The 13,083-nt window shown below is 41.2% G+C and overlaps 1 protein-coding gene across 5 annotated transcripts in view; it reads left to right on the top strand.

The window, feature by feature from the left end:
* Positions 1–13,083, top strand: part of lama2 (laminin, alpha 2) — a 322,377-nt gene that overhangs the window by 118,883 nt on the left and 190,411 nt on the right. For all 5 annotated transcript variants that reach the window (XM_050057581.1, XM_050057580.1, XM_050057578.1 and 2 more), the window contains exon 14: positions 168–332. In XM_050057581.1, coding sequence (XP_049913538.1) covers positions 168–332 — 165 coding nt within the window. The remainder of the gene's footprint in view (positions 1–167; positions 333–13,083) is intronic.

Raw genomic sequence — 13,083 nt, 5'->3', positions numbered from 1 at the left:
ACATATGATTTCTTTGTGTGCTTTGAAATGAGACAGTGAACTTCGGTCTAAGGCTGTTTTCATGTCAATAGAAGAACAAGAACTGTTGTTTTCTCAGTTAATGGAGCTGAAAGTTGCCTGAATCCTTAACTTTTTCCTCCCTCTTCTACCCGAACCTTGTTTTGCAGGAGACAACTCTGACAGGCTGGCACCTGCTCGGAGATACAGGAGGCAGAGTGTGGTCCGTTCACAGGCAGACACCTCCATATCTCAGCGTCCGACACTCAGACGTTGTGAATGATCTTGGCTCTGCCTACTACTGGAACGCACCTGGACTATACTTGGGAAACAAGGTTAGATGCAGATGCACACTCGTATATGTTTACGCCTTCTTTTCATATACTGTGCTGTCAAAATCAGATGATGTCAAACATACAGCCGACTGGCCAAAACCAGCCTGCCTGCTCAGAGGTGCCAGGTTTCAGGAGCAACAGTGAGGAGCCAAATTCAATGTAAAATGCTGCCTCAGAGGCTTTTCCATCCTGACCAGATTACAGTTCTCTGAAAAAACAATGAATACTTATCGGGGTCAAGTTTAACTACATATTGAGCATGGTACAAAATATTGTCAGTCAGCAGCTTCAGCACAAAAAAGTCTGTCTCAGACCTCTATTTTAAAACAGTATTGGTGAAATCCTATTGCCAAGGCACTGCCTAAACTCAAGATTTGTAAATGGTTTGTAAGGCAGGGGATAACTCAACCTGCCTCCTCAACAACCTCTACTTTAGTTTGGTGTGGCGCTGCCTGCGCAGGAGTATGGAAAAATGCACATGTAAAGACAGTGAGTAGTAGACTGACTGAATGTGGAAAAACTGAGACATATGAGTGATGTGCGATTGCTGTGTTCACACCTACCCAAACGAACCGCACTTTGGGGGCAAACAAACTTGAGTGCGACTGGACTGAACCAAACAGGGCAGGTGTTATTATGGCAATGGTTTAACTGGTCTGGCCCACGTAAGACCAAATTGGGTTGCATGTGGCCCATGTACTAAAATGAGTTTAATGGCCTTGGTTGAACATTTACTTAGCGACAATAATGCTTTCCCATTTACTGAATCTTTTAGCTCTGAGCAAGCCGTCTGTCTGTCTTCACTTCACTTTCAGTGCTTAAAAGCAGTTGTACTGCACTTGAGAGCTCCCATGTATTACTGTTACTGATTGTATGAGTTCAAGGCTCAGTAATCAAGGATGGATTTTATTTTTACAGGTCTAATTTTACTTTCACAGTTTTTTTTTCATGTGTAGATTTTTCTGCACTGTTGAGACCCACACTGACAACTGGGGAATATGAGGAGACACTGCAAATTATATTTAACTCGCAATTAATTACACCTGTAATTATGTCTGTACTGGGTGAAGTAATGACAAGGGTATTTTACAGTTTTATTTCTTTTGAGTACAAAGGAATACTTCGCACATCTATTTCTAAACAGGTGCGTAGGAGAGGGATGAGCAGAGCACAAGTGATAGAAAAACTACCGCAACTTGCAAAAATAGTGATTTTCGATAACTAGACCTTCATAGGGCAAACAGTTTTGTAACAAACAGAAGCCATCTTAAGCAGGAGTGGCTGTGAGTTTGCAGTTAGTCACATTACGCATGTGCAGCACACATCAATTTGTGTGACAGTCTACAATATTGTACATAAAGATAGAGCAGAGCCCTGGACTAAGAGGCATCTGGAATTTAAAGTGTATAGCGGAATGAACGACCAGTTAAATGAATATGAATATAAATAGAAGTATAACATCGGAACACTGGCAAATAATGGATAATAAAAAAAAAGGTGCAAACATGTCAATAAATATTGCATCCTAGTGAACATTATACACAGTATAAATAAGTGGTGCTGATTGCCAGACTCAGTGCAGAGTAGTCATGAAATGGAATGCCTTATTAGCTGTACTATATTGTCTAACTTTGCATTAGAGGGACGGAGGTGACAATGTCCGATATGAAGTGTAGTAGTGCAGGGTTTTTGTAGAGTGGGAAGGGGGGATGGGGGGTTCAGGAGTCAAACAGCTTGAGGAAAGAAACTGTTGCAGAACCTTGCAAACTTCGTCTGGTTGCTGCAAAACCTTCCACCTGATGGCAGGGGGGCAACCAGACTGTAGGAGGGGTGTCATGGTCACCACTTCTAGGTGGAAGCGTAATGAGATGTCATGGTGAGCATCATTATAATGCACTGCTATGGGACAATCTATCATTTCTGCATACAGTGCTTTTGTGCTCACTGATCTTAATTCTTAGCTAATTACAGCTGTGATTATGTCTGTGCTTGGTGAAGTGATAACAAGGGTATTTTACAGTATTCCTTCTCAGTTAAAAAAAACACATGCATGGAATTCAGTTTAAGTTTGAGTGGCTGTCAGTGCACTGGATAAAAAAACATCCTTTGAATGTAGGATGAACAAAATAACAGTAATATGACACAGTGCCTAACAATACACAAAACGCTGCCTCAGAGATAACCATAGAGTTGAGTGAGACCTCTCTAACACAGTCTCAACAACAATAATCTTTTCAAACATAAAATATTTTCAGAGGCTTTGCACTGGATTTTATTAGATGGGTCAGATGTTTCTGTTGTTGCTGTTCCCTATAGATAGACATCACTGTCATCCTATAGCGAGCTTTTGAATTGATTTGAATATACAGCACCTAGTATGAAAAAATACATATTTATAAGGTACCACTCCAAGAAAAGTCCTTACTCCCCAATAGTTTACTCTATGATACAATTTCAGACATCAAATTTCGACTGAATAAAGCAATACTATTTTTCAGCGCTGCCTCTATTTTTTTGTAGCTTTCTTTTTTTGGCTTTATGGTCTGGCACCTGGTCACTACCTTTTTATTAAGTCCCAGCCTCACCTGCCTGCTGTGCCTAGGAGTGTTCACAACACAGCAAAAGAAGAGGAAAATAAGAAAATACAGGTCAGATTCTCTGCAGATAAATACACCACCATACAGCACAGTCTTTACATTGTGTTTTATTTTTATTTTTATTTTTTAGGAAAATTAGCTCCTGGTGAAAACCTCCTGAATATATGAACCCCAAAGGAATTCTTACAAGGAGAAGTTTGTAATCAATTATCCAATCAGCTGTGTAGTTTGAGATACTGGACCATTCGCTAAGTCCCGCCCCCGGACGCAGACTGGCCAATCATAATGTGGCATCGGCCTGGCTCAGACCAGGGTCCGACAACAACACAGCTGTGCCCCAGATTTCCTTCAGATTTCCTTAATTTTCAGGTTGGTTTTGTGGATTTGGAGCTAAATGTTGTGCCTGGGGCACGTTGTGTATTAATGATACTCCTTCAAACACAGACTGTAGACCCCTCTGTCTGCTTCTCTCTGGAATCACTGTTTCATTTTTCCAAAAACATGATAATATTTCTTCAGGGAGTGCAGTTAGTTACAGTGTGGACTCCATGCTTAGACAGCTTGACGGACCATCATAAAGGGGCGGGGCTGAGTGAAGGGTTATCTTCACACCTTCACATATCGCTGCAAATACTAGTCTAATGATGTGATGCAAATACTTTTTTCTTAATTTCTTTAAGTAGATCAAGCAGGATATTTTTATCAGTGTTACTTCCAACCGACTGTTCCCATCACAACATTAAAAGTTTCCACCATTTCACAGCCTAATGACCGCGGTGACAGGCAAATATGAAGAAGCTGACATGAGGCTACATCATTAGGATGGGCTTGAATTTATAAATAGATCCAGTATGTGATCTAAAAGTATATTCCCTGGATGTAAATCTAGTGAGAAAGTACCCTGCTGGGATGTTCACCTCCCTCCCAGCCTCTGCTCCTCTGTATCTGCGCCTGCTAATGTCGACTGTTTGAATTTGCGCTGCGGTTTTCTGCGGTCGCGATTAGACTTTATCACTCCAGCTGGCAAATAGCTGCAGTCCATGTTTCTGAAGTCGAGTTGTTGCCCTACTACAACAACAGTCTGACTGTGATGTTTGTCTGGGTGTCATGGCTTAGAGGAATATACCACAGAATTTCATTACTTTGCACCCTGCAGGCCTAGCTTGTCATCTCACTTCTTTGTCTGATCCTCTATCCCTCCCTCCCTCCCTCCCTCTAACCATCCCTCCATCCCTGCTTCTTTTCATTGGTCTGCTTCTCTGACTCTCACTCCGTCTCTCCAGGACTCCCATTTTTCACCTCCCTGTTCCTAAATCATCTCCCTCTACTTCCCCCAAGCTTTCTTGCCTCTCTCTTTCTGTATCTCTCGCACTCGCTTTGTGTCTCTCAGGGTAAACAGTGTTTCGCCTGTTGAACTCGATAATCAACTGTTTTTCTCTTAGCGCTCACACACACACACACACACACACACACACACACACACACACACACACGGGCACAAGCACACACTCACACACATGCACACACACAAACAGAAACACATATTCTCATTCAAACACACACCCGCACACACAGAGTCACACACACTCCCAGGCCTATATAAGTCAGATAATGATGTGTTTTGGAGGCATTAGGGACAGCGGAGCAGAACCGAATGCCTCCAAACATGGGAAACAAACAAATTACTACTATGTGTGAGTGTGTGTGTGCGTGCATATATGTGTGATGGCTAGAAGCAGTGTGCGAGTACTGTATGAAAAAGCGATTCTTTGCTTCAATCTCTGATCGTGTTACAGAGATAGATGCTATGTGACTTGACTATGCGACTCTTTTAGACACACACACAGGCGCACACACACACACACACACACACACACACACACACACAGTGGGGTCTGTCATGTTAGTGTGTATCATTGGAAGTGACAGGCTGTATGCGTAATGACAAGCTAGCAGTGGATGTATAAGAGTATAACTGTGTGTGATTACGTTCTTAATTCTTGTGCATGACCTCCTGTATCATTAATGCCAAAAGATGCTCATTGGCCCATTAGTGCGCTCTGTGGATGCTCATTGGTCCAGAAGCATGTTCCACTGATGCTCATTGGGCATTTTATCGCCTGTGTAGGTCCAGGGACTGCTCACTCACAAGGATGGGCATTACTATCGTTAAAACATGCGCTGTTTAGAATAATATTTCTGGTTTATGTGGCAGTGAAGTGCAGATATGAAGGGATCAGCATCAAAAGCCAAATATGAACCCACAATGTCACAACTACGAGAGTCTAGTATTATTGTAATAAGGTGGTCTGCATGTTTAAAATAAAATAATGTTTTGGTTGAAACTTCTACTTTACAGGACTGTTAACTTTTGGGAATATCAAGCAGAGGAAGCAGACACTTTAACAGGCCTCAAGCTGTCATATTTTAGGCAGCTCTAATGGATATTTTTATGTTAACATGCACAGTAATATTCCACTATTATTCCAGATATGACAGTATTCTGTATTTGATGAGTAATGTAAACAGCATATTCAATTTGGATCCTAATTCCTAATATAGCATTTTCTGATTAAAGGCCCTGACACACCTAGTCGACGTCGGAGAACTAGCAGCGACGAGAGCCTCATGCTGCGTCGCCTCTCGTCGCTGTGTCTCGGCCAAAAAGTTGCACATGAACACACCATTGAGCGTGTGTGATCTATGCCTGCTTAAGAGACATACCCCTCCACGCCAGCAGATGGCAGTCGGCTTTAGTCGTCATTCAAAAAGGGAAACAGGAAGACCGTCTTGATGCTAGTTAGCTAGTTAGCACATTAACAACACGGTCCGATGTTGAAAGAACGAAGCATATTTACTGCTTGTCAGTGAACAGTGAGACAAACCTTCACGAAGCATTTCTGCAAAAGTTTGTTACGATCTCACACCTTTTCAACTTTATCTCTTTGTTTACATTCCTCACTTCTGTTTCTCTGCTTGTACGCTGAGCTGAACCGCCAATCAGAGTGATGTCATTCACCAGCAGCCTCCGCTGTGGCAACACTGATTCAATAGGCTGAATCAGCAGAAAAAACGCCAACAAACGCCGACGAGAGCCAATAGTGCGGAACACACTGCGCTGACGAGGGCGGCAAACGCTCACCAACAGCCCAACTTTGACTGACAGCCAACCGTTGGCTTGGAGTGTTGTGTTAGGGCCTTAAGACATGTAGGATATGCTTGTATTATTTGGGCAGCGCGCTTGGAATATGCATCTCAATTGGGGTTCTCATTCATAGCATTCATTTCGATGTCTCACTATGGGATAGTGAAACATCTCACCCATGCTACTCTGTGAACAGGGGTTATGCAAGTAACCTAAAGTTTTTACTGCAGTCTGGACTCACCACCTCTTGCCTGTTTATACTTTATAATGTCCGTGTTCATGGATACACTGTACACAAACCAGCTAACCTATAGTTTTCATGTTGGGGTAGAAATGTACGGCCAAAACAAAAGCCCACATTTCTGGTTGAAAGGAGAAACATACCTGATTTTAAACAATAAAAAAGACTCGGATACCAACACTTTTTCTGGTGTATCACAACGTTGACCTTTTTAGCAAAGTAGTGTAACAAAATAAAGAGGATCACTGTGTTCACACAGTTGAACAAGTCCGCCTATGGTGAAAAAATCATGTTTGAACTGTTACAACTGGCTCCAGCTGTTCTACGTTTCCATATTTTGAGGTGGTAAACGACAGGTTAGGGTATCGACCCCTGTCAAACACAGCCGAGAATGGCCTGGACATGTAAATATTAGTATCAGTGATATATTAATTTTCATTAGCCACATAAAGTGCAATGTCGTAGAAAATGTAGATGTATCATTTTTTCTGAGCACTTCAAGAACTTCTTGTCCATGTTGCCTGAAAAGGTAGAATTTCAGAGTTTATTTGTGAACTTGGAAACAGCAGTTGTCCATGTAATTTAAGCTTTAAATTGGGTTAGCAGATGTTCTGGAGCTTCTGCCAGCGAATCACATGATCTTCATTAGCAGATGGAGTTTCCTTAGTCTAACTTATTATTGAAGGTCTTTAATTGTACCGACGCAACATTAGAGCCAGATTATTATTTTAAGTTTCATTAATGGTGATTATTAGTGTGTAATGGTCCAAATGTTGTTTTAGAGTCACTGTGACGAGAGGATTCTGAGAAAAACTGCTGTGTGTATTAACTTGCGGAATTTTCGAGCAGTAATCTGGTCAGAAGTTAAGTTGTTGAATATCCAAAGGAAAAATCAGCTATCAGCGACTTTGTCAGCCTTCAAAAGCAGTCACATCCTAACCTCCTTGTATCCATCTTGTACCTAGATTTACTTACAGATTCACAGTCAGATAAAAGGCTCAAAAACAAGAAGTGCTCATCATTTGGAGAAAAAGAGTGACAGAGATGGAGAGAGAGAGTACTGGGGGGTTGAGGCAGGGAGATGCAGGAGATGATGGATGAACATGGAAAGAGGAGACACATCCTTTGCCGACAGCTGATGAAAGAAAGCACAGACTATGTTGAAACTTGACAGACACACACAAACACACACAGCTAAGCTCGTGTTACATTTCATCCTAACTCCTATCTCCAACTCTGTCTCTGCCTTCTACAACTTTCTTGAACCATTTTTCTTGTCTGCCTTGTCTTCTATATTGTCCTGTGAAGAAGAAGTAATACAAAATAATAATCCTTTAAGAGAAAACCCTGCTACAGGTGCAAACCTAAGGCAGGAAAGTGTTTAGAAAAATGCTCCAGTTTCACCTTGGTTATAGAGGTTGACACCTCAGAGATGTGATGAATGAAACCTGTCTTAAAAGTGTTTCTGTAAAATATTTCTGTGGAAAGAAATTCTCCCTTTCTGTACCAAATACACAAGAGGTACATCAGCTTTTACCAAGCAGCTGAGCTGTGACTTATGAGAGAGAGAAATGTGTGTGTAGAGGAGTTTGTGTATAGTGCCACTCCTAATCTGCTCTTGATTGCATGAGATGGATTTCCCCTCCCATTTTCTCACTTTCTTCTCTCCCTCTTCTTTTTTTCACTTACATGGCTGAAAAGTGCCTTTACATCAATCACAGTGGATTTGTTCCAGTTTTCATCAACCAAATAATTTGGTGTCACACACATTTGTGTTCCTGGAAAGTGTGTGCAAAGCTCCACATAGCAATCCCGGTGGCTCAGGAAAGAAAAAGAAGAAGAACATCATTACACCTGGTTTTCATTTCCAGTTATACAGCATAAATGATCATTGCAATCCTGATCCACTGATGTTTTCATTACAACACAATTAATGTCAAACAAAATATACCACATAGTGCATGTGTTTTGAAATTAAGACTATATGTCAAGTAAACGTTGCTTTCTGCTGGTTTTTTAGAGAGCATGAAATAGCATGAAAGCTACTCACAGCTCTTTATTACTGTCAAAATGTGTGAAGTAATCGCTTCATAGAAAAGTGTACAATAACCCAGTTTTGTGCCATAAAGCTTTGTTTGCTTTGTAAAGCAACCAATCTGATTTCCTGTCAGATCCAAACTGTTTAAATTGTGGAGGCTTATAGAGGCTGATGGTGTTGTGTTAACAGTGGGAATGTCAGTTTCAGTTCATTTTGCTTTCGGTAGCCTGACACACATGAAGTTGTTACTAACCTGTTAATTTTTAAGAAAAAAAACAAAAAACAGACAAAATGTTGTGAAATACAGGGGGCTTCTTAAGCGCGATTTACACTTGTGCGGCAGACCCTATGCCCCAGCCTACGCATGTTGCCTATGCCATTGTGAGCATTTAATACTTGTGCGGTGGTGTGTCTGTGTCACTCTGCAGTTATACCCCTAAAACACTGGTCTGCGGCGGGGTTTCAGTGAAACGCTGTAAAGTTTAGTTGATTCAAAACACACATTAAACATGGCTTAATATTGACAGTTTCACACAGTTTCCTCTTCTCTATGAAACTAGGGACAACAGCAACATTTAGCAAAGGCAACGTTACAAAATTCCGCACCATTACAACTCACAAGATTCACCGATAAAACAACTGTCTGATACTAAACACGTTTTCCAAACAAATACAACATGCTAACATTATTAGCACAAGCCTATGGCATTTTACATTGTATAAATTAGCCTAGCGGCTAGTAAACTTTTCCCTCTTCTCATATGAAGCCAGGATAAACCCTGAAGTATAAATCCCTGAAGGATAAATAACACACAAGCCTTAAAATGCTATTTTAGTGCAGGATTTATTATCTACACAATTTACTGTTTCTTATCTATGAAATGAAAGTAAATTAAAGCTTTGTTTCCACTGAGGGAAATGGTGTCAGCTTACAAAACTAGACAGGAGGTCTGCGTCGCCGCAATGTGTAGTTACATTTCTAGGGGGGTACATGTCAGGCTACGACGTAGGTTATGGCGTAGGCTCTACGTCAACGCAGAGTGTAAATGTCTGTCAGGACCAGCATTGCCTGTGGTAATTGCCAAATTAGGGGCTAGCTCTCACTCGACGCAGGTGTTGCGCAACAGAGTAAGCTGAAGAGTTGCAAAAATAAGGAAAAGACCGACATGCGTAAAAAATATTCTTGGTTGTTAACTGATTAATGATTGACTGTTGATGTCCCTAGTTCATGTGTAAGTCTGATCCCAGAGTCTGCACTTGGTGGGTCTGTGTTGAATATAAGGTATCATTTTACCATTGTTTGTTATTTCAAGTCTGATACACAGCAAGCTGCTGGAGTTGACTTTCAAGAGTCAGCGAGCCGTGGGAGTGCAGAACAATAATTGATCGTCTCTAAGAGGCTGGAAACAAATGAGCGAGCTGCTCTTAGTCATCGTCCTGGGTGAGATGTGCATACGGAGTTTCAGTGCATCTAACCTTCTCTCCTCTGCCACCAGCAGTGATAATTATTGTGTCATAGTCCTGCACACAACCACCTCAGAATTCAACAATGTTGCTTCCTCCTTCAGTTTTTCAAGTGGCACAGATACATAAAAGTTTCTGTGCTCACTCTCCTGCAGCACTTTGTTAAAAAATAAAGTAAAAAAAGTAAAATGTACTGGAATGAAACGTCTGTTATCTGGACCATATGTACATAAAAATGCAGACTGTAACCTTAGCCTGCTGTTTTACCTAATCTTAATCAAATCGTCCTGACCCAAACCTCACCCTAAGTGCATGAGGGAAAATGAATGCATGTGCATAACTGTATGAATGTGACCATGCACCTACATGCTCACTGTTCGCATGTATACACAAATGTTTATAGGCCTAATCAAGAACATTATCAGCCCTCGACCCCCTTCCACTCCCATCTCCTTAAGGCTGTAAAGTGAAAATACCTCATCAAGTGACTGCCTGTAACCCCAAACCTTCATCTGAGGGCAAACCCCATGCGGAGCACCTTAAACGACCAGTTGACAACCGATCTGCCTCATTCCTATCTGCCAACACCCACTCAGGGTTCATACCCCCTGACTGACCCCAACCAAACACACTGCAAACAACTGAGGTGGACCTCTTGGCCCTGGGTTGTTGCTGAGGCACAGAGTCCAAAGCAAGTACCTTTCCATCGTGCTAGCAGGACCATCGCACAGCTGCCAAAACATTCTCCCACTCCAGGAAAAGTGACAGTTGGCTGGCCAATTATGCTTACAACTAATTTCCACTTAAGATCCTGGGGACCATGGGTAGCAAGCAACCCCACAGACAGAATGTTTGCACCCGATTTGGATTGTATCAGCCCATTAAATGGCCATTACCTGTGGTTTGTAGCCTCATATATAGATATTGGTATGAAGTGGCTTGACACACCTACTGTTAGGTTCTAAGGCTGTTCTCAGTCCATTAAATGGCTGTTTACATGTCCAACATTGTGAAATGGTGGCAGTATTGTTAGGTTTAGGCACAGAAACTACACTGTAAACCCCAATTCACTCACTCACTCAACTTAACATTTTTTTGGAAACAGCTTGCACTCACAACTTTTGGTTTAGTACAATACAGTAACATAAAACTTCTAAGTACACCAGATGCAAAATAAATGTCACATGACCCTTGTCTGACAGGAATATTATATCATTTTAACATAACTTTAAAGGTAAAGAGTTGAATTCTGAACCAGGAAATGCTCTTTATCTCACCTCAGCACAGCTTCATGTTAGAAACTCTACCCTACCCAAACAGGCGGGAGGTCATTAACTGTGTATACAACTTAACTCCTGGTGCAGAATGTCTTTTACCACAACATTAACTTGTAACCCATTAGAACCACGGTAACGTGAGTGATTTAAAACACAATTAAACACAGTTTTCTTTGCCTTCTGGCCTTAAACACATTGTCTCACAGCGTGCAGGGAAACTCCACCCATTTAGCAACAACACACCACAATATGTTAAGTGGACAATGATAGTGTTGTTTATTGGCTTTAAACTAATTAGGCAAAATCAACTTTATACATTTTATTTAAATTAACTTGAAACTCAGAAATTGCTGTCTTAACATAAAAAATATGTCAAGCTCACAAGGGATGAGTTTGTATGTCAAGTGAGCACAATTTTTTTTTTTAATGTCATTTGACAATCTCGGGCATTTGTGTAGACTTTACATTACAATTTTATGTTATGGATGGATTACTGTTTACAGGGGCATAAATTGGTCTCCTGGGTGACAGTCCTATATTTGTTTAACCCCTCCACCACCTCTCCCTCCTGTCACAGACCTTCTCACTGTTCATACTAACTTTAATTACTTGATGTCCTCCTTTGTTCCCGTCATATTTATCACAGTCAGGAGAGGCCTAATAGTAGGTGTTGCAACCCCATTCTGAACCACATCTATGATGCTTGTAACGGTTGATAACGGCCATTTAATGGCCCGATAGCAACCAAACTGGCTGGTGTCCCTTTACACCAGGAGAAAGTCTGAATGCACAATATTGGCTCTGCACCCCTCTCCCACCCGCAAGCCTGATGCAGCACAAACAACTAAAAATGAGGCTGTCCTTGAAGACATGAAACCAAACAAGGTGGTGCTTGGACATACCCCAGTGTTTTACTGACAGACTGGACTTTTGGCTTTGTTACTTTTCGACAAGGACTTTCTTTTTTCTTTTCCAACATACACACACACACTCACAAGGTCAGTTTGGTTTTATGTTGCTCAGCATTCCACTGTCTATTGGTCCATCTGGAGCCAATCTGACCCCACTGCTGGAAACAACAACACTCTGTCTGTGTGTGCATCTGTGTGTGTAACCGGTAGATAAACAGAGAGTGAAAACTCCCGATTCCAATTGCATACAACCACAGGCATCAGAGAGGCGACCCAGGTGTGTGTGTGTGTGTGCGTTTATATTTCTAAGTTTCTGTGTGTGTATATGTCTTTGTTTCGCTGGGTATTTGTGTGTGTTCTTGTGTATGCCTGCATGTGTGTTTGTGTGTGTCATTTTCGAGGAGTTTGTTTTCTGAAGCTTTTGTGACAATCTGGTTTTCATTTCCTGAAGGATGATTTCCTTTGTCCCCCCCTCTCTCTCTGCCCAATCTCCTGAAGAGAGCGTCGCTTGCTTTTGTACTCCCAAGAATTGACAGCAAACAGGCGTGCGAATGCAGATTGGCAAACACATTTCTCTTGTAGAAACTAGCATGTGGTAGGCACAAAAGAAAGTTGCATACTAATAGCTCCCAATGTAAGTAATGTCATTACTCCCTATAATCAGTAATTTGTTTTATTCTAGTTGTGGTACTTTGCTTCTACAGTTTCTCCTCAGTGTATGAGATGAGGAAATACAAACAATGTCTAATGTTTCTGTTTATTTTTGTTGTATAAAATCAAATGATCAAAGTGATGAGGATACGTCAATCCACAAAAAACTTGTTCTTTGTCATGTAAAACGACAACAAATTATGATGAAAGCTGAGGGGATACTGTTGTGATTTGATTTTTGTGTTAACTTGCCCTCAATTTTATGTGTACATGGACAAATACATAAAGGGAGAGAGACGAATTCAATTGAGTTTCAGTGTTCATTCTTAGCCTTGGAAACTGCTGGACAATCCTAGCTCAAGGTCTGTTTAATAGATATCTTTCAATCACCACTCAATTGTCGTTAGTAGATTGGAATTTCTGATTT

This window comes from Epinephelus moara, chromosome 12 (genome assembly GCF_006386435.1).
Source record: "Epinephelus moara isolate mb chromosome 12, YSFRI_EMoa_1.0, whole genome shotgun sequence".
NCBI classification, from domain to species: Eukaryota; Metazoa; Chordata; class Actinopteri; order Perciformes; family Serranidae; genus Epinephelus; species Epinephelus moara.
This window is presented reverse-complemented; position numbering and strand designations above follow the sequence as displayed.